Raw genomic sequence first — 22,795 nt, forward strand, 5'->3', positions numbered from 1 at the left:
TCACCCTCCTTTGATTGGACTTTGAACTTATCCCACAGTAGTGGCACCATGAGGTCATGTACCGTGGTGTTTAAGTAGCAGCCTACTGAGGTCTACCGTTGGTACCAGTATACCGTGCAACACTACTCCACACACATCCACACAGTCTCTCCCTTTCTCATACTCTCTCCACGCACGCACACAAACACACACACACAAAGACACGCATTTCTTCCCTGTGACAAAAGCAAAAACATAATTAACAAGTAGGAAACAAAAAGTTCTCAACCTGTTATCAGTGAAACCGTTGGGTGGTAATTTATTTATTTATTACTAATTTTTGATCCTTTAACTCGTGGTGGTTCAGTGAGATTTTACCCATAAGAAGATTGAAATCAAACATTTGCAGTGGTGATGATGGCGTCTGTAATGACAGGCATAGATTAGCCCATAGCAATCACAGTGTGAAGCAGCAGCTATAAGATAAGTAGCAGCAGAGACCCGGGCCGGCCTGACAACAGCACTGCTTCTCCATTAAACACCTCTGGGCTCATGTATGACCTGATATAGAGAAATGGGGGTGTGGCAGTATGTTGATGCAGATAGAGCGCACGTGCCTGTCAATTTATAATTATTTATCTATTTAACCTTTATTTAACCAGGAAGTCCCCAAAAAGTCTATGAATAAAAAAGTTTAAACAACACAGCTGTGAGTGTGACAAAGAAACGACGCAGCCTGAACATGACGTGACCTTTTCAAAAAGTGTGAACCCACGAACATGAACATTTCTAATCTCCTTTCTTCTCAGTTTGTAAACTCACTCTCCACCTTCTCTGCCTCTCTCCAGGACGTGATGGTGGTGGGCGAGCCGACCCTGATGGGCGGCGAGTTCGGGGACGAGGATGAGCGTCTGATCACCCGCCTGGAGAACACGCAGTACGACGCCACCAATGGCCTGGACGATGAGGACGACTTCAACAGCTCCCCGGCTCTGGGCAACAACGCTCCCTGGAGCAGCAAACCCCCCGCCGCCCAGGACAGCAAGCCTGAGAGCACAGCGCCCCAGCCCTCGCAGTAAAACAAAAGAAGAAGAAGAAGAAAACAACAGATCCTTGACTCCATGTGGACTGGACTTTTTAACCTCTCCCTCCCCCCCTGAGGGCCGTGCTTCTACGCCTCATAACATTGTACTGAATCAGAATCTGCAAACTCACCGCTGGCGTGTCCAGCTGAAAATCTTCTGGATATTTTCTTCTTCTCTGACTCACTGTAACATCTTGGAGAACACTGAGAACTGGCAGCATTGCACAGCAATATCCACATGTCAAAGACAACAAATGCGTACGAGACGTATGCAGCTGTAATGTAAAAAATACCGAGGCGTGGGCATTTTTTTTTGTTTCAAGAATGCAGTGGAAAATTGTGGATCAAATTCTCCCTCAGATACAAACCTCTCGTCTAGTGGAATACTACAGCTGTGATTGGTTGACCTGCAGGTCGCGAGTCATCATGCTGACAGTAGACAGAGGGGAGAAAAGAAGAAGAATAAAAACAACAAACAAAAATGTCTCAAAAATGGCAAGCTCAACGGTGAGAAGGCAAGGTGTTTTTTTAACAGAGCCAATGGAAGCGTCTAACCACATTGGAGACAAATGAAACATTGTTTGAGGCAATTGCATTTTTATTGGGAATTCAGTCGGCTGTTGGTTTGTTTCTGCTGTTGCTGTTTATTTCCATTTCCAATTAAGAGGAAATAAAAGTTCTCTACCGCTATGGACTCCTTTCAAACGAGGGGAAATCGTGTCCTAGGATTGTTTTTTCCACATTACTGCGGTCGTCACAGATTGTGATTTCATGCAAACCAGTTTGATTGTGTTCGTGGTCTATTGGTATTTTGCTTCTCTCAGAATCCTTTGCAGTCACGTTGTAATTTTGCCGATCAGTATGTGAACTTTGCCGACACGCATTGATGCATTAATGTTGATTTTCTTTTCTTTTTTCCCTCCTCGAAAAATTGGACTTCTTACCCTTTAACGACCTACTCCCAAACTGATACTAAAGCCTTTTCCTGCATGATTTTATAGGATTTTTATTTTGTTTGATATATGTACTTTTTAAAAAACACATCAGTCTGATTTTCCTTTTGGGTTCATCAGTTTGGGAACACTGTTACAAGGTTTGTAGCTCTGTAAATAGAGGTGGAATCTATTTTGTCCACTGTAAATCAGCCACTGAAACCAGTTTGGATATGGCAGCTGTTTTGTTTTGTACAGGAGGTTCAGATTTCTGTAGGGTGGTTTGGATGGACGCTGCTTTGCTTCCGTCAATAAAAAAAAAAATCTCTAATGTTCCTCATCCTCTTTAGCTAGTGCAGAACCAAAGCCACAAAGTTAACAAACAGTCACACAGTCATATTTCTTGTATATTCTGTGACATAGGAAGAAAACAATTTTACATTTTGAAAAGCAACGCACAGATAAAATCCCACCCACCCCACAGAAATGCTTTGAGATCCCTGTATTTGTGCTCACAATTGTTCTTTAATCTTTAATTGAATTGATAATATATCCCTGATCTCTTTTGTTGGACTTTTGTTTGAAAATGGGCGAGAAGACAGCGACACGTGTCTTTATACAATTGGATCTTATGGGTATTTATTTGTGCATTTGTAAGGAAGCTAACACATTTCTAAATATGTTTGAGCCTAGTATTATTAGACACCATTTGTACATTATATAGCAGAGGTGTTCAGTGTCATATCTGATGTCTGGTATGTATGCTTTACCATTATGTGTGCCAATAAACCGTGCTTACAATGGAGCTTGGTTCGGCTACATGCATCATGTGTGCACGTAACATCTGCTTATTCATTTATCTATGTATTTAAGTTGATTCTTGACCCTGAAAACAGCCGCTAACGACATAGTCCACTTCTTTGTAGTAAAAAGTCCTTAAAGTGCTCAGAAAAATGTGAGTTTGAACAGAACAACTGGACATCATCAAAGTGTGATTCATATAAAGCTCCCAAACAGCTGCGAAGTGGATGTTGCAGTGAGTATGTTTTTTTTGAAAATTTTGATTTGCTGTTTGGCTAAAAGGACAGAGACAGGGAACAGTTTCATTCCCACCCACATCTTAAAAGATGAAAATGTAACTTACATTTTAGGAAAATGTACTGACGCACTGATCAACTGAAGATGTTATGTGCTGAGAATGTATGAAAGAAGATTAGTGGAAACGATGTTATAAAATGATACAGCGATCTAGACGTCATATTTTGGTGTCAGTCTCTGAGAAACAAAAGAGAAGAAGCTTCTTTCCAGAGCTGCCATTGTCTGCTGATATTAAATGGCCATACTGGGAGGAATGGGAGTTCAGAAGAACCAGAGATAAAAGAAGGATGTTTCCACCAAGAGCTGTCAAAAGCCACAGGACAGGTTGTGTTATAAATATGAGGTGTGACCGTCATCATAGACTTCAGCCACTATTCATACACTAATTACCTGGTTTCATTTACATGTTCACACATTCACCTTTCATTAGAAATCTTTATGACAGGTTCATGCACCTTCTCGCCTCTTTCTAGGAGGTTATGAAAAAGCATTCTGCTTGGAATATGATGAAGATGTCGAAATAATATCTGTTGGAGTATCAGGGCGTGTGGCCTCCAGTGTATCTGTTGCAGTTATGTCTTAAGTTTCCTGTCGAAGGACGCTGACACCGTTTAAACAACATTGGATACTAAAAATGTTTAAAGACCCAACATTTTAATGCAGTTCATCAGTAGTAGTATTTGTGTTTCTTCATGCTACAGATAATTACCTCCCTGTGCAGGTCCTTGATTCAGATCTTGATATGTAGTGGCTTTTTTCAAGAATCTGTTCACCTGAGTTAACTGAATAATTTTGCCAAGTAAAACCTGGAACATGAACAGATGTATGAACTACTCAGCAAACTTCTCCAGACAGCTCCGCAGAAACAGACCTCGCCTCAGTACTGTTGTTGGGTAGACTTCAAATCCAGGAAGATTTGATGGAACTTTGGCGGCACCAAGTGGAGTAAAGTGAGTACTGCAACATGTAAATAATTCTATTAATAGGTGTCATTATTTTCTCTGTATGTTTAAGACATCCTGCTACAAAGAGCCACATATCACTGAACGTTAACTAGATTTTAGTCAGACAGTTAAATAAAAAATATCCTCTGACGAATTCAGTTTAATTGCAAAAACAGTTTCATTACATTTTTCAAAATATTAGCGGAAAATATATACAACATATGTTGTACTTTACAAAGCAATATGGTGATGCCAGGGATGTATATGAAACATTATACAAAACAATGATAATATATATCATACATGTTAATAAACAGAATATAGGTTTTAATATTACTAATTCTGACATATTAAATCAGCTATTTGCAAATATTATTTAAGGCTTGGAGTCAATTTCCATCTATTATCCTATTATTATTATTATTATTATTATTATTATTATTATATTATTATTATTATTAGCAGTAGTATTAGTAGTGATACTAGTAGTGGTATTGTTATTATAATTATAATTAGTAGAATTTGTCATTATTATTTGTTATTTCTTTTTCTTCTTATCATTATCATCATATTTATTTATTAAGTTAGTTTGTTAGTTAGTTAGTTCTGATTCTATATTGAAATAAACAAGCACAAGTTCATATATATATATATATATATATATATATATATATATATATATTAATAATTTATATAATTTAAATAATTCATTTTAATTNTAGTTTGTTAGTTAGTTAGTTCTGATTCTATATTGAAATAAACAAGCACAAGTTCATATATATATATATATATATATATATATATATATATATATTAATAATTTATATAATTTAAATAATTCATTTTAATTATTTTAATTTATTTAAAAAATAATTTAATATCTACAAAATACAGAGGTCTATAATTTTTACAGCCTTTGGATTTATTTAGAAATTAATCTAATTAAGTATCCTTAATCCTTTTACATATACATTTATTTTTCTGGATATGAAATTTATCTAAAATAAAATAAAATAAAACAAAAATACAATAAAATAAAAATAAAAATGAAATAAAACAGAATAGAATAAAAATGAAAAGTTAACAAATTAATAAAATAGAAATAAAAATAAAGAATAATAAAACCTCTTTATTAGTTTTTGTTCTGGGGATGAACTTTTCAAATTTAAGATCCGTTCACCGCTGTGACGTCATTTGTTTTTACCCCCTCGGTGCGGTGACGTTGCACAGAGCGACGCGGCTGCCAAAGTAAAGATGGCGGACTTGTTGGGGACCGAGCTGTCAGAGGAGAAAGAAGCAGAAATTGAGTTAAAGAAGAGGCAGAAACGACCGTGGGATGATTTGCACAAGTCCGGTAAAATCGGTATAACACCGGAACTGCCGGAGACGTTGGGATTTTACGACATAAGCGCTGTCAGGAGGGAGCAACGGGAGCGCGCCGCAGGTAACCGTTGGCTCTGACGTTACAGCTAATAAACGTTGGGCGTCTTAAACGTTACTTTAGTTCGCTGACTGTTAACACTAACACTGTTGTTACTCCATAAATGTAACATTATACAGACTGCAGCCATTTTAAACAAGTTGTAAAAGGATTATATGTAACGTCACTGAGTGGAGTCAGTGCTAGCTTGATTAACAAGCTAATAATGAACTGAAACAACTGTGACTGACACAATGAAGTCATTCTTTAAAACCAGGAGCTGTGGTCACTGTCCAGCTGCGGCTGTAATGTCTGAAGTTAGTTTGCATGGCTGCATGAACTGTAGCTGCTGAAAGTTCAGAGAGCAGTAAATTTTATATGATGTAGGTAAGTTATATCACCTCACCACAGCTTTTACTGCAGGGTGTCCACAGACAAAATAATGCCCCAAGCATGTTCTGTGATCTGATAAATTTTAGCCAGTGAAAACACTTTTATCATGCTTTATCACTTCTGTAAGATATAATCACACAAAGGTGTAAAGCAAACAATTATAACCACAGAGATACACATAGGATTAGTTACTGTTACAGTTACTTGATTTAATCAATCAGTTCATGGACACAAAATTCATTGATACCTATTTTTATAATCTTTCAGTGGTTGCAATTATTTTTCAAGCAAATATACAATGTTTCCAGTTTCTCTAATGCAAGGATGTTATGTGTTCCTTTGTCACATAACGGTTAATATATTCTTTGTTTTTCAATATGGGTTGAAATACTTTTAAATATAAAAGTATGTCCTGATATCACAATATCTTTAGGCTATATCTCAATACACAATATATATCTCACTATTATTAATTCTTCTCAATAGCACTTCATTAATGTAAGCACTGGGAGACAACATCGAACATAACAATATTTCTGACCAAATACTCTCACAGAGGCAAAAGAGTTGACTCTTGTTTTTTGTTTTTATTTTTGCCAGAAAATATGAACACAATGCGACTTTTGATCAATAATCATCAATAATGTGGATATAACGACTAATGGAAGTGTAAAAACAAATAGAAAAGTCTGGCAAGTTGACACATTGACATGAATCTGCTTTCAGCCTTTAAAACGAGGGAAAAAACTACAACAGTATCCAAAATCTAAGACGATATCTAGTCTAATATCTCGTAGGATATAATATCTTCATATTGCCCAGCCCTAATCTATACCATAACATAACTGTTTAACTATTTGCCACCATTTTAAACACAGAGTGGTTAATCGATTGCAAAAATGGTTGGCAGATACTAAGAATAATTGTTAGTTGCAGATAGGGGTACATGATAATATTGGCATGTCATTGGTATCGGCCAATATTGGCTTTAAAATGAACCATCTGAATCAGGCAACATGCTTTTTCTTAAATTGCACATTGAATAAATATTACATACATTGAAAAGTATTGTATTTCATGTCTCCATCTGCTGGTGGGCTACACGATAAGAGTATGCGTGCATGATATGATGTTAATTCCTCTACAGAAGAGACTTGATGATCACTAAATTTAGGTGGAGATAAAAGTGGATATATCGATATTGGTATTGGTTATCGGTTACATATCGGCATATCAGATATCAGCAAAAAGATCAGACCTACTGTGGTGACACCTCACCTGTGGATTCTTTGGTCCTTTTCTCTTAGTTAATGCTCCAACGTCACAGAAACTGATGGGTCACAGATTCAAGTACACCAAAACCTTTAGCCATCAAAATCCGTGACTCTGTTTAAATACTAAGGAGGAACCATGTTTGATAAGAGCCATCAAAGTGAAGGATGATAAATCTGGATCTGTCAGCATGGATCCTCATGTGAACAGGCGCATTGTGAGTTTATCTAATCAGGTAAAGGGCACATGTGCTGTTAGGTAAACAACGCTGAATAAATATCAGACAGTATAAAGTACACACAGTAAAGACACTGTAGCTGATACAAAATGCAAATCTGCACAATAGGGGACATTTATGATTTAATTAATATATATTACGAGGTTTTCTGGCCCTAATTTATGTGACAGTTAACTCCATATATAACCCAGGCATGTTTGTGGGGCTACATTTACTCTGAAATACGTGTTATTTTTTGCCTAAGCTCCAATGTGTTTCAGTTCTGTGTGGAATTTCAACTTTAACAGCAAAACTGTTGGTTGTTGAACCAACATTATACTGTTGGTTCATGTGATTTTAAACGTGCAATGAGTTTGTCTTTGTTCCCAGTTTATGAAGCACGACATGTTTGACAGGATCTCACAGCTTTCAGTCAAGTGTAAATAATGTCAACACAGTATGTGGGGCATTTAGGATAATGTCAGGTCTACATATCCAGCCTGTTGGGTATAAAAGAAGTTCCTATTCACTGTTTAATTTATTGTAATTTAATTTATTTTATTTCTTAAATTTAATTTTATTCTATTTTATTTTACATCATTTAATTTAATTTAATTCAATTTAATTTTATATTATTTCATTTTATTTAGTTTAATTTCATATGATTTAATTTAATTTAATTTATTTTATTTTTTTGCATTCATGCAGTTCAAATCAGAAAAATTTTAACATGTCATGTTGGGCTCTAAAAAAAAAAAAAGGTAAATTAATCAAAAAAATTTAAATAATCCTACTTAGCCCAGACAAAACTGACTGTATATGACAAAGAAGTTCATTTTGCATGTACATCCATACAAAGGTGTATTCATGGTGCAGTGAATCAAACAGTGTGTTAAGAATATTGTTCAACTTCTAGTTTTCACCATCCAGAGAAGTTTCCTTCTCTTTCACTTTGCACTGTGACTCTCAAAACATTGGCGCTGTCATTGTGTTGATAGCTGTGGTTGTAATTGTTGCAGACAATGGCCCTTGTGGTAACACTGGTGCTCTGATGTTGTTCCAGATCCGTCGTTGACGCGCTTCATTAGCGCAGAGCTCACCAGAGGCTACTTCCTGGAGCACAATGAGGCAAAGTACACCGAGCGCAGAGAGAAAGTTTACACATGCATGCGCATTCCCAAGGAGCTGGAGAAGGTACTTTATGATATATAATATATATTCTCTGCATTTACCTCCATCTGTCTGCTGTTATCTCACCCAGCTCACAGTCTGCACATAACTGTGTCAAACTGAGTCAGTCCTAAACCTTATAATCCCCCCACATGTTCTGCACTAATGTGGAACTCTATTCATTGTTTTTCTAAGTGTTATATCGTAGGCAACTGGACTTTCTTGAAGACGTTTTGCCTCTCACCCAAGAGGCTTCTTCAGTTCTCTCGGACTGGTGTGGAGTCGCAGGCTTTAAACCCTGTGTGAGTCGTTTGCCCACCTGACTCACATGTGACCTTAACAACTCTGAGACTCAGAGAACATGTGAACTCAACGACACTGGGGTTCACACACACACACACACACACACAGGGTTTAAAGCCTGTGACGCCACACCAGTCCGATAGAACTGAAGAAGCCTCTTGGGTGAGAGGCAGAACGTCTTCAAGAAAGTCCAGTTGCCTACGATATAGCTCTTATGATTACCGTGACCTGGATGACTGAGAATCTTCACCAACAATTCGTTGTTTTAGTTATTTATCAAGTAAAAATGACCAAATATTTGTGTGTTAAAGCTTCATTTATAAAGATATCACCAGCTTACTTTCTCCTTGTAACATCAGTTTAACTCACTGTTTTTATAAGCAGTTGATCAGATGAAGTTTGCTATTTAAAAGCATAGTTTTAGACTCTGTTAAATATATTATTTCATTATTTTGGACCTTATATAGACAGAGTGATTTTTTTAAAAGGAATAATCAGTGCCATTCTCAAACTACACATGCACACATACACTGTAATAATTTTCTACAAATTATTGATGTATGTTAAATAATATATGAACATTTTATTTTGCCATGTGACTCACTGACAGCAGTTTGTTTTTGTAGTTCTGTGCATCAGCCACCAGGTGGCAGTGTTGAAACACAGAATGTGGATTCATGTGACCAACATGCTGCCCATAGAAATAGAATGAGAGTGGAGCGGACATTTAACTGTTTGCTGTGGTCATTTAACGAGCTCTAAAGAAAATGGTGATTGGTGTCAGATGTCATGCCAACTCAAGTTTATTGTACAGCACATTTCAGCAACAAGGCAGTGCAAAGTGCTCTACATAAAACATCAAAAATGATGAGACAAAGTGCAAAAGAAACAAATTACAGAAGAATATTTTAATATAAGAATAAATGTTACAGTGCGATGTAAAAAAATGAAAAATATTTGATTAAATGAAAGACAGCAGCTAAAAGAAAAATCTTCAGTCTTGATTTAAAAGAACTTAGAGTTGCAATGGACCTGCAGTTTTCTTGGAGTTTGTTTAAGTAAGTGGTGCATAAAACTGTTTTGATTCTGGGGCACAAAGCAGACTTGTCCCAGAAGACCTGAGAGGTCTGGATGGTTCAAACATTTGCTTATAAACCTGCATTGGTATTTTAAAATCGATTTCTTTGACAGACAGTTTGAGGTACTGATAAGTACACCTTGATGACTTATCAATAGAAATATGAAGCAATGAAATCCAGCAATCCTCAATGCCTCTCTAGCAGCAAGGCAACAGAGATAGTGCACTACAGACACATCTCCATGCTTCATACTACGACTCCACTGCTCATTTGGTTACTTCAAAACCTCACCTCAGTGAGTCTGCAACTTGCTGCAAGTTGATTTGTTTATATCCAAGTTTATATGAAAATGAGTCCGCTACAATGGTTGCAGTGGCAACAGTACACATAAACATGGCCGCTGGTCATGCAGTTAATTGTATCAATATGGGAAAAACATGTTTCACTGTTTCTCTGAGGAACCTTTGGGAACCTGATCCACTCATACTCAAGAAGTACATTTTACGAGTGTGGAAGATGGACTCTGTTTCCAGGTATGATTTATGGTTAAATGAAATGACAAACACGTTTCATCTGGAGAGACTGAGATTCTATAATGAGGATAGAAATATTGTGTTTGATAAGATTTGGGACCCTGTACTGAAATTTTAATTTCCTATTTCTCATTTTCTGTATACATATTTTTTTTAAATCCTCTTTTAACAACACGTTATACTAATCACTCTGACTGTGGCCACTGTTACGTATGATGTGCTCAGCCTGTTGGCTTTGTTTTTCCTGTGTTTTATCTGTGCTCTAAAAAAGCAATAAATGTATATTTAAAAAAAGAAAATGGCCACCGTTCTGACCATCCTGCTATATTACTGCTCGGCTGCTGCATCTGGATATGTGTGGGTGGAAATCACTTCACACGACAAGGAATCTTTCGTTTTTTGAACTTTATTTAACTTCGGCAGGAGACTCCTGAACACACAGCCATTTACATGAGTGAAGGCAGCTGTGCTTGGTTGTGGACTCAGTACACAGAACAACAAGCTAGCACTGTCCATGTGATGAGCTGTGAGCACCGTTCAACCTCACTGACTACTTCTGTGAAGTCTTGCTGCCTTACATACATGATCTTGTCATGAACTTACCAACACGCATCATGTAAGGCAAGACAGGGAGCATAAACTTAACTCTAGTGAACTGGGGAAAAAAAAACACAGGTTAACATGTCACCTGTCAAGAAGACTGGCCCAAGTAATTAAATTACAGTTATGTTTTAAAAATTCACAGTTAGACCATTGAGGCTTCTTTGTCTATTGTTTGTGGAGTTGAGTCGACCCTCTCTGCAGGAATACAAGCGAGCCCAGACCAGCGTAGCTCCTACTGGCTCGGGTTTTCCTTGGAGGGTAAGAGAGGAATGTATGTCAATATAAGAGACCTCAGCTACTTCACTGTGTTAAGCAGACTAACCAACTTCATGGATGCCTGACAAGTCACATAGAATCTACCAATGAGGGGCAAACCCTCCCACCAGCTTCCACCAAAACTGATCTCAGTGCCGTCATGTTTCTCCAGTTAGAAGTAGGAGTAAGACGACACCAGCTGATTTAAAGTCACGGCTTTTAAAAATGACAAGACAATGGCTATTTGTATGAGGAGAGCGGTGAAGGTATGTGTCTCTGCATAATTAGGTTTAGGCCGAGGTTTGTGCATGTGATATGTGGTTATTAGTTTTCTCCTGGCTCGTCCTCTGATGGAAATATGTTTGACGTCCTCAGCAATTAAGAGAAATCATTTTTTGGATGTGACGAAACTGTCATAAATCCCTCCAGTGATGGCTTTATTTTATTGTTGTTGTCCTTTTGACTCAGAGAAGTGCTTATAGATGATGAATAAATGTGTGTGCAGGCTGTACAGTATCTTTCTCACTGAGGGCCATTGTTTAACTTGAAGGTGTCACTCTCTGCACGTCCTTCACACTGACAGTCGTTGTTTGACCTGGACGTCTTTCTGTGTGTGTTTTCCAGCTGATGATCTTTGGCTTCTTCCTGTGTGTGGATGCCTTCCTGTACGTCTTCACCCTGCTGCCTCTCAGGGTGCTGCTGGCCGTGCTCCGCCTCCTCACCCTGCCATGCTGTGGCTTCAGGTCAGAGCCAAAACACTCTCCTACCTGTAAAAAAAACACATATTATACCTGCATAGCACCAAAAGAAACAGGTATAAACCTGCACACAGTGTAGATACAGCAACACATAAGCCTCGGGTACAATTACAGCTGAAAAGATATCCTCTGATAACTGATTATTATGATTATTCATCAGTTTTTTTGGGAACAAAATTATTGAATTTGTTTCAGTGTTTTGCAAAACAGTGTCTCCAACTTCCTAGATAAACTTAAAGCAGGAACCATATCGTGGGTCCTCTGGCGATTCCCACCCCTAACATATACATCATGAAGGAAGTTATTATGTATTATATTTAAGGAGGCACACACACAGATACACGCATACACTTGACTCTAAAAACTGTTGTGTTGTTTTTGGTGTATGAGCATGATTTGTCTTAAAGTAATGCAACATTTTCTGTTTCTATTGGTTGCTACTTTCAACAGCAAATGTCCATAAACTGACTGTAAAATATGCTAAAATGTGAAAAAGCATAATACTGCTGATCCTCTGCAGTAATATGTCACCAGTTCATGACTTTTGTTGATGTATTTCCCTAAAAACAGGGAACATATAAGTTTTGAAAAAGCAGCTGTTTTCCATTTTCACATGGAGTGAAAATAGACCTTAAAGACATTCTGATAAAGGTTTCTGTCCGTTGCTTATTGGACATCAGCTGTCAAGGTTTGTCTAATTACTGGTCTGTCTTTTACCAGGATCATGTTGCTGTCCTTCTCTCCACATGAAAGCATTCTTAGGTCTTTAGATTTTACTCTACAGGTCTAGGTCTTTAAATTATTTTCACAGTGTTTCCAGGTCTTGATAAGTTTGGGGTTTGCACAAAAGATCTGGACATTTAGAAAAACAATTCTCACTGACTATGTTTACATGCACAAAATGATGGTTTTTGCCCTTATTAAAAAACAAAAAACAATATTCCTTTGTAGCTGTTTACATGGCAAATGAAAATTTATCTTCCAGTTTACATGCAGCCGATGAACATGCCCCGATATTTTGTTTATGACAGCAAACATAGAGAAGTGAAACAGCTGACACTGCCTGTCATTTTGCTTCTTTGCATGACATAGCATTTTTAAAAATGTTTCCAACAACCTTCTTGAAAAGTCAGGTGTTGCAATAATTGCGCATATCCAAAAATCTGATATCCGAGTCTTTCACAATGTTTTGAAGTAGGTATGTTTCTCTTTCTGACCATAAATGTGAGCTTTTCTTTTGGGAATGCATCTCTACTCAGCCTTACAACCTGTTGGTGAGTTGGTTTGTGTACTGCGTATCCACAGCTGACACACAGAGCTGACCATAAACATGCAAGATGCCGTGTGTTGAAAACTAGGGTACAAACCCCAGATGAGATGTGTATAGATGTCCAAAGAATGCTCCTAAAACCTGAATAATACCAAAATATCCCTTTTGTCTTAATCGGAAAATGCTACATTTGTAAAAAGGCCTCAATCGGAAAATGGGTGAAATATACTGTTTACAAGATCAAATTCAGAATGTTGTCATATCTGGAATAATAGTGGAATATTAGTGTGCATGTCAACATAGTCAGTGTTGCTTTTAGCCAGCTGTACAAGAGTCGTCTTCTTCCATAAACATGTGTTTATATTAACAGCTGTTTCATTTTATCCAAAGTGTCACTGAAAAGTATGTAGTGTTGAAAATGGAAAGCAGCTGTGGTGAAATGTAACTTATTACATTTACCACATTTTGGAAGCAAATACTGTACGTTTCAAACTTTTTGCTACATTTATTTAGGGATGCACTATATTGGATTTTTTGCCAATATCTGATATGCCAATACATAACTTTTTTTTTTAACGATAACCAATATCAGTATCGATGTATCCACTTTTTTCCCCCCACCTAATTTTAGTGATCATCAGGTCTCTTTTGTAGTGGAATTAATATCATATAATGCATACATACTCTTATCATGATGGCCCACCAGCAGATGGAGACATGAAATACAATTCTTCTCAATGTATGCGATATTCATTCAATGTGCAAAATAAGAAAAAGCATGTTGGCCGATTCTGATTGTTCATTTTAAAGCCATTATTGGCCGATACTGATGACATGCAGATATAATTGTGCTTCCCTAATTTATTTGACAACTTTAGTCACTGGTTGCTTTGCATATCTAGATAATACAACATATAACCTGTACTTAGATTGTATAGGTTCAGGCACCAAGCTGTGTGTAAAGTCATTGAATTAGGTCTCTGTTTACCAGCTGCAACATTAAAGTAACAGACACATTAATGCATCAATAATTATAATCCTGTAATGTACCATACGGGATTCTGAAATGAGCCATTCTGCATAATAACTACTGTTACTTTTGATACTTTGCTTTGAAGCTAATACTTTTGTACTTCTACTTTTACTTGTAACAGAGTATTTTACAGTGTTATATTGCTAATTTGCTATTTAAAGTAACAGTTCTAAACACTTCTTTGACCACTACAAAAGAAATGCAGTGAACATACAGTTTCACATGTACCTGAACACACCTGATGGACGCTACCTGTCCTCCTGCTCACCTCACCCTCTGTCTGATTCTCCCCCTCGCCTTCCTCCCCCTCTGCAGGGCACGCACATGCCCGTACTGCAGAAGAAGCAGGTACGCTCCTTAAAGCCGATCAAGGCTTCACAAGTGTTACCACCGTCCTGAACTGGCCTCCACATCATTCACCAGTTTCTCTTCATCTCCATTGTGTCCATAGCTTGGCTCCTCATGTCACGTTTCCATTCTCCGAGCCAGAGCAGCCATGTTGGTTCCTTACAAGTCTTTTTTTTTTTTAAGGTTTGCTGAGAGTGCATGCTCATTCTCATTAAAATGTTGCTTGTCAGTGATACAGCTGCACATGCCTAAACTGGAGGGCTGCTTACTGTACAGCTCCTCTGGAACAGTCTGGGGCTCATTTTTCTCGTCTAACTCAGTTGTTGTTGTTAAGGGAAGGGAAAACTCTACTGATTCACCTTCCCTGCACAGATACCCCCCAGCTGCTCTGCAGGTTTGCTTCTCTAACAAGGTTCTGTAACAGAAATCAAGCTCTCTGTGTTTATTTCTGCTGCAGAGTCTTAATGCCTTTCAGGATAATACAGTATGAATGGCACATCGTGGTGGCTGCTTGGAATGCAGCACATACCTGACTGCACTCAAACATACATAATGTGTGTTATGGAGATAATGCTTGTAGAATAGAAATAGTAAAGACTGCTTTGTGCAGGCTAAACTACCAGCTGGCTGCAGCAGCTTTGCCTCCAGAGAGCCGAGTGTGTCGCACATGTCAAGGATAAGCATCAGCATCATAAACACCTGAATACAAAACTGCTGTTTACCAACACATGTTTTTAAGGGAAGTGTAATTTTGTCGATCTGTTATTTAGGCTTGATAGGAATTTTGAGCAACAATTTTTAAGATTGATTGTTAAAGTCAATACTCATCTGGCCTGCAGTAGGGGGTCGGCTGGCCTGCTGACCATTTTCTAATTCAAAATGAATTGATTCACATTGAGATTTTTAGAATACATCCAAACAGAGCTTGTTTATACAAAAAAAAAAAAAAAAAATTGCTGTGGGAGTGTTACGCCCCAGTGTAGGGATGTTAGAGTGTAACATAAAAAGTGAAACTGAGAGCATGTATGAGTGAATAATCTTCAGCAATTTATCACTAAGGCAATGGATCTGAAAGTTGATTCCAGGAAACTTGTCGTCTGCTAAAGGCAGGTGATACAAGAAACCCGGACAAGGACTTCAGGGTGAACACGGCCAAAATAACAAACAAAACCCACCTATCTTTCCTCAGAGTGCTGCCTCAGCCGTGCAAACAAAAGAGGCAAACAAAAATGCAGTGCTCAGCCTGACTCCCTAAACTAAACTGAGACAGGAGGAAAAAAAGTTTACAACAAAAATGGCATACCATGATCCCCCAGACTCCCCGATAGAAGTCTGGACTAAGCCCCCAGTATCCTCACATCCTAGAAACGCCTCTGCGTACACCTCACCTGACACGACGCTGCTACAGATGGATTTGTCTTCTGACAAATATGACTGATGACAGCAAACATTGAAAAATTGAATACAGACTATGATAAATATGATTAACAATTGTTAATTAACTGACCCCTAGCCTCCCGTCATTTTGCAAAAGTGGCCCCCAGGCAATACAAGTTGAGTATCCCTGATTTAAGTCATTTATGAGACACATGATGTCAATTATTCATTGGTTCCACCTCCTCATATTTGAGGACTTGTAATCACTGTAGATGAAATGTCTTTGGGTTTTTGTGCTGTTGGTTGAACAAAATAAGACGTGAAAACTGTTTATAGATTTATTTATAGGTTAAAAACATTTCAGTTACTAACTGATGATCAAAATAATCAAGTTAAGTCAGATTTATTTGTAGAGCACATTTAAAAACAAATGTCGACCAAAGTGCTTCACAAAGAAATGAAAAACACAGAAAGGATCAAATAAAAATCAGGAATGGAGAGCAGTGATTGGTCACCATATCTGAAGGGTTGGGGGCTGGAATAAGGGATGAGAACTTCAGAGATGTAAGCAGGTGTGTGCGTATGCAATGCTTTAAAAACAAAAGAATTTTAAAATCAATTCTGTACTTCACTAATCGTTAAGTTGCAGCCCTACGATTGGTGCCCTATTAACTTTTATGTCTGATTTAAACTTTTTTTAATACGGTTTCTCTATAAGTACTTGTTCAGCAGTGACCCTGTTTTATCATATTTATTATTCTGTTTCCCAGTCATCCTATGTTTTACCCGACTCCTTTATCTTCTGCTTCAGCACACTTTGTCCCACTATGCTAAACCTTTATTTATTGTAAGTTATTGCACATTGATCACTGAACAAAAAACTTAACATCAAGTGGGGAAAAAAATTATATTCATAAATCAGTAATCTGGGAGTCCTCAAACTTTTGTTATTTTTGAGTCGTGCTTCTTTTACATGAATGACTTCTGTTGTGACCACTGGATGGCGCTGTAGCTTCAGAAAAACAACCCATGAGAACTCTTCAGTAACATACGGACACCTCCCTGCTGTTGAATAGTTTAGTTTTATCTGAATCTCATCCTTTTTTATGTGTATAGATATTACAGAAAACAATCAATGGGGTTAATGGCTTTTATGTAAGTTCACCTCATCAGTTTAATTTTTGGAAATCCTGATAAATTCACTGTATTCAAACTTAAATCCCAACTAGTTGGCAATGAAGGCAATCACTGTCTTTTATGCTTTGGACAAAAAGGCCCAGATGTTCATCTCATCCTGTTCTCTTCACAGCTTTGTGCTCAGCTGCCTACAATTCAGAAAATACTTGATTAAGCTCATTTAGCCCAAAACTCAGGGCATGTTCTCCTCTCCTCTCCCAGCTCGGAGTCTGCACCTAAAATAGTTCACATCTCCACACCCTGCAGTCCCCCCTTTCATCCATCTTTTCCTCTCTCATGTTTTAAAAAAGTGTAACGGGGTGAGGAGTAGCCCTGTTGTTGTGGTGCAAGACTAATGAACAGCTGCTAAAGTTTATTAAGGTAATGATGGCTGTTAGAGTAGCTCATTGTTATCCTGCTGTGTCTCGTGCTCTAGTGTTAGTCTAGTGTTATTGTGTGTGGTTTAAAGTGATTTAGTGGGGTTCAGCTTGCGCAATATTAAAGGGTAACTTCTGTATTTTTTCAGCCTGGGCCCTATTCTCCATGTGTTTGTGTCTTAGTTGAGTAATAGGAACAACTTCTTGATAAAGTGGTCCAGTATTGACAGAGAGGGCTCCAGATGTAAACAGGCTGCCATGTAACTTGATTTCATTTGCCCCCTAAGTGCGGTTCATTTGGGCAGGTGTGAACACAGCAATCACACTCAGGTGCGCACAAAAACAACTGGACCGAGACCTTCTTGAAGAGGTGGTCTCGGTCCGGTTACAAACAAACTCTGGTGCGGTTGGTTTGTGGTGAGAACGTGTTCTGACCTGGATGTGAACCAACTGCAGTCACATGACACATTGTTTGGGTTAAACATGAGCATGTTACAGTCCTGGAGGATTATTAATGTGCACCTCCTCCTGTACTGCCTTAATATGCACATTCAGCACATCCAATGCATCAAAACATTGTTTTCTAGTTGGAGCCGCGCCTCGTTTTCAAACTGTATGGTTTGACTAAAATGAACAATGACAGCAATATAGTCCACGATGAGCAGCGCTAAAATCAACCTGCGTAGTTGTCCCTCCATTGTGACATTAGAAAGTGTCACATTTATCTTGCAAGTGTACTCTTCTTCAACGTTTGCTTTACTTCCTGGATTTTTCCCTCATGGAAATTCTGACCAATCCAGAGCAGCTTTCTCACACAAGGCATTTGATCTGGTCCGTTTGTAAATGCTGCCGTGAGAACACGAACCAACTCTAGGCAATTATACAACTTTGGAACAAAATTAGTCCCTGATTCAGACCAAAGGAGACGACTCTTGGTCTGAAAGCACCACAAAAGTGCTTGCTTTGCCACTGACAGGTTCAGATTGCTATTCTTAGTGCTAAAAAACAGTATGGAAAGGAGAGACAGACCTTTTTGTTAAAGAGTAAGATCCTTTTTGTTTAACCAGATAAGCTCTGAAATCGTTATCACCCAACCTACAAGACTGCATTACATTGAAGCCTGTTTCATGTCTGCTGGCTGCTGCCTTTTCACTCAGTACTGGAGAAATGTTGTCCCCATTAGTATTTCCCATATAAAAACATGGGAAATAGGATCCTGGCTGAAAAATACAGACATTACTCTTCAAGAGAGGTGGCTGTTACTGAGAGAAATGATACTGTAGTCTTTGTGGCACTGTGGTAAAATAAACAGCCATCAGTAAAATACTGTGTAATTCTGGTGTATCATGTTTTGACAGTTTTATCAGCAGGTAGAACGAACCATTTCTGTATGAAAACCATAATGTGTGTGAATATATTGAAGTTGTGATTCATAGTGAGTAAGAAGCCTTTGTTGTGAGTGGATGAAACATTTTCTTTTTCTTGCAGTAGTGGACGTAGAGTCCAGTCACACAGCTGACATATAAAATACACTGGGTGTCTTAGAGTTAAGCTCTCTCTCTGGCTCTTCCCGGTTATCCCTGTCATAGTAAATACTAAATAAACGGTCCTATGGATTTGTCAGCCCTCCTCTTAACATGCTCCCAAGCTGCCACTGCCAACCATTGCTATTAATTATGAAAGCTGCACATGTTTTAAATACATTAAAAAACATGCTTTGCTGTTCTCGCAGTATGTGACAGCTCAGCCTGTGTGTTTTCTTCCACTGATGCTGCACATCCAGCACCATTTTAAATATTTCTGTCCAAAATGCTGGCCACATTTTGGTAACAAAATTGAAATATTAGACACTCTAACACATATAAATCTTTGTTGGTGTGTTGTAGTCTGTTTGGTAGATAAGAACGACAAAGATTTAATCTTTATAAGAGCAGAGGCACTGAATGAAAACAGAAACATATTAAAAGGAGATAAATGTTATGAAAGGAGATAGAAAGGAGACACTAACTTTAATATTTCATATTGTATTTTTTGTGTTATCACTACTTGTGGCCTTTTCCTTTATGTGGGATATCAGATTTTGAACAGAAAATAATTATTTACCCCTGTATGTGTTGACCTGCTGTGTCCTCGCATGGTAAGAATAGCAGAGATTGTTCAAACCCTCCATATACAGCAGCAGACAGTGATGTTACTGTTGTGATCTAGGGCTGCAACTAACGATTATTTTCATTGTCGATTAATCTGTCGATTATTTGTTCGATTAGTCGACTAATCATTTTATCGAAAAATGTGTTAAAATGTTGAAAAATGTCGGTCTGTTTCTCCCAAACCTCAAAATTATGTCATCTAATGTCTTGTTTCGTACTCACACCAAAAGGTTTTAGTTCACCGTCATGGGAGAGTGTGTAAAGATGCCAATATTTCAACATAAGAAGCTGCAATAAGAGTATTTTGGGGTACTTTTATAGTACTTTTCTATGAAAAATGACTCAAACCGATTAGTCGATTACTAAAATAGTTACCGATTATTTTAATAGTCGATTAGTCATCGATTAGTCGATTAATCGTTGCAGCCCTATTGTGATCATACATTTACTGGGTAAAAATATGTGTTTGTCAGCATGCACGTACATTACAAACACGTCAATGGACATATTACACTATCAGCATGCAAGTATGTCTTCAAGTACGCACAAATGTTCCCAGAGGTTGGTTAAATGTGTTTATTTATTCAGTACAGATACTATAAGTTGATCTCTCTGTGTGTTTTGTGTGTGTGTGGTCAGCGGGTCTCGGCTGCTGCAGCCAGCGCAGGTATGTGACATGCTGAAGGGCCTGATCTTGGTGCTCTGCTTCTCCATGATGCATTATGTCGATTACTCCATGATGTACCACCTGATCAGAGGACAGTCTGTCATCAAACTCTACATCATCTACAACATGTTGGAGGTACCTCACATTTTATACACTTACAGCTGACACGTGGTGGAGAAATCACTTCATGTTGGTGGATTCAAACCTTCAAGTGCACTCACAGTTTTTTACGATTCTGTGTATTGTCCAATTTTCTGCATACAGTGTACATATTTTATGGCTTAATTATACAGACAGTAGATGTATCAATCTGGCTACTGGAACACATTTTCTAACCTAAATCAACCAAATACAGAAATACAACTACCTTCAAAGTTGAAAAGGCTTATCAAAACCTGGGATAGACGCCTACATTTCTGGAAAATTATTGATGTGGCAAAAGTTAAAGGTGAAATACATGTCTGACTGCACATTGGATGTATTTGGAATTAGGGCTGGGTGATATTGACAAAAATTCGTATCTTGGTATTTACAGGCTGACTGGCAATACATGATATATATCTTGGTATTTTCTACGAAACAGCGACATGTTTTCAGCTGCAAGTCAAAGCCACATTTGAGATGTCACAAGCAGTTTTATAATAAGAGACTGCGATCAAAATAAAATGCAAAGACACTGACTTTATTGCCCTGTTTTAAAATATGTAGCTGCACAACAGTTACACTTCCAAAACATTAAACATGGCTTCATAGCAACAATTTCAAACACAAGTACACAAATGAGCTTCATTATAAAAGAAATGAACCAAATGTCTGCCACCGTTAATAAGTCAGAATCTGTTATCTCTCTGTCAGGTGGCCGATCGCCTCTTCTCATCCTTCGGTCAAGACATCCTGGACGCTCTCTACTGGACGGCCACAGAACCCAAAGAACGGAAAAGAGACAGTATAGGAGTCATTCCTCACTTCCTGATGGCCGTCTTTTACGTCTGTATCCTTCCTGTTCAGATCCACATCCAAAAGAAATGTGGTCGTTGATTGGAATTTTGTGATTGATGTCGGTTGTCTCTTTCTTCTGTGTTTGACAGATGACATCCGGTCACAGTCTCATGAAATGTCCAGAACTGTTTCCCTGTGAGATTTCTGAGCTGTGTTTGACCACTGAAAAAGATAAATGAAGCTTTTAAGCGCTGTATCACTCGGCCGACAGACGCCGGAGTGAAATTTGTTTTGATTTTTTTCCAACAAGACGGACAGACGAGCTAAAAGTCAGAAACTGATTAAGTTTACTTTGGGCCAAAGTGCTCTGAACCAGCTGAGTTCAGTGCAACATAGTGTTTGTTTATATTGTTTTCTTGAGCGTACAGTACGTCCTTCAGTCATGCATTTGATGTTTGATTCTTTTTTTGTATTGATTATTGTATGGATGCACTGAAACCCATGACTGTTGTTTGCAGCCTGCCTAAATATAAAAGGGGTAGTTGGGATCTGTGAAGTGAGGTTGTATGACGCACTTATCGATAGTCAGTGTATTACGTACAGTAGATGTCAGTTGACATGCCCCCAGTTTGGAGAAGCAGACAGGAGTACTGACACAGCAATTTACTGCTGTGGACAGGGGCAGCAATCCTGTCCACATTGACTTTAGAATAGTACCTCGACCACACTTCAAAAGATCCAACCTTATCCCTTAAAGATGCATCCTTTTTATTACTTTTTAATGAAGTGATATTCAGTGCTGGAATTCTTTTACATCAGTTATTCTCCTGAGTTTCTGTTGCTCAGTCCTCCATGCCATCCTCATCATGGTCCAGGCCTCCACCCTCAACGTTGCCTTCAACTCGCACAACAAATCCCTGCTCACCATCATGATGTCCAACAATGTAAGTGCACACACACATACACACTCATGCAGATAAGCATTTGTATTCAACCCAACAAATAGTTGTACACAACAATCTCCCTGATGTGATTGTTTAAGCAGCTGCACTGAAAACAAATATATGCACACATTCTACATTTTACTTAAATAATTTGCATGCAGATGTATCCCAGAAAAAATCAACTTGGCACGTTGGTGATGAAACGTTAATGTCGCAGCTGCAACATGATGCCTTGTTTTGTAATTTCTGGATTATAAATGCTGCTGAATGCTTTTCTTTCTTTCTTTCTTTCTTTCTTCCTTCTTCTGTTGTCTCAAACACAGTTTGTGGAGATCAAAGGAAGTGTGTTCAAGAAATTTGAGAAGAACAACTTATTCCAAATGTCCAACAGTGGTAAGATATTCAATGTCCTATCAGAGATCACACACTTAATGCTGAATTTAATGTATTGAAAAGATCAGGAGAGCCAAAAAC

At 38.0% G+C, this 22,795-nt stretch overlaps 2 protein-coding genes across 6 annotated transcripts in view; both read left to right on the forward strand.

Moving 5' to 3' along the window:
• Positions 1-2,911, forward strand: part of ldb2a (LIM domain binding 2a) — a 130,091-nt gene extending 127,180 nt beyond the window's left edge. For 4 of the 5 annotated variants that reach the window (XM_050042862.1, XM_050042863.1, XM_050042859.1 and 1 more), the window contains exon 9: positions 828-2,911. In XM_050042862.1, coding sequence (XP_049898819.1) covers positions 828-1,058 — 231 coding nt within the window. In that variant the 3' untranslated portion in view covers positions 1,059-2,911. The remainder of the gene's footprint in view (positions 1-827) is intronic. The other variant, XM_050042860.1, reaches the window with a different exon arrangement.
• Positions 2,912-5,270: 2,359 nt separating this feature from the next.
• Positions 5,271-22,795, forward strand: part of tapt1a (transmembrane anterior posterior transformation 1a) — a 39,150-nt gene continuing 21,625 nt past the window's right edge. Inside the window, exons 1-7 of the mRNA XM_050042858.1 lie at positions 5,271-5,481; positions 8,403-8,533; positions 11,907-12,025; positions 20,411-20,573; positions 21,294-21,429; positions 22,224-22,321; positions 22,645-22,714. Coding sequence (XP_049898815.1) covers positions 5,292-5,481; positions 8,403-8,533; positions 11,907-12,025; positions 20,411-20,573; positions 21,294-21,429; positions 22,224-22,321; positions 22,645-22,714 — 907 coding nt within the window. The 5' untranslated portion in view covers positions 5,271-5,291. The remainder of the gene's footprint in view (positions 5,482-8,402; positions 8,534-11,906; positions 12,026-20,410; positions 20,574-21,293; positions 21,430-22,223; positions 22,322-22,644; positions 22,715-22,795) is intronic.

Source organism: Epinephelus moara, chromosome 4 (assembly GCF_006386435.1).
Source record: "Epinephelus moara isolate mb chromosome 4, YSFRI_EMoa_1.0, whole genome shotgun sequence".
In the NCBI taxonomy this organism is placed as follows: Eukaryota; Metazoa; Chordata; class Actinopteri; order Perciformes; family Serranidae; genus Epinephelus; species Epinephelus moara.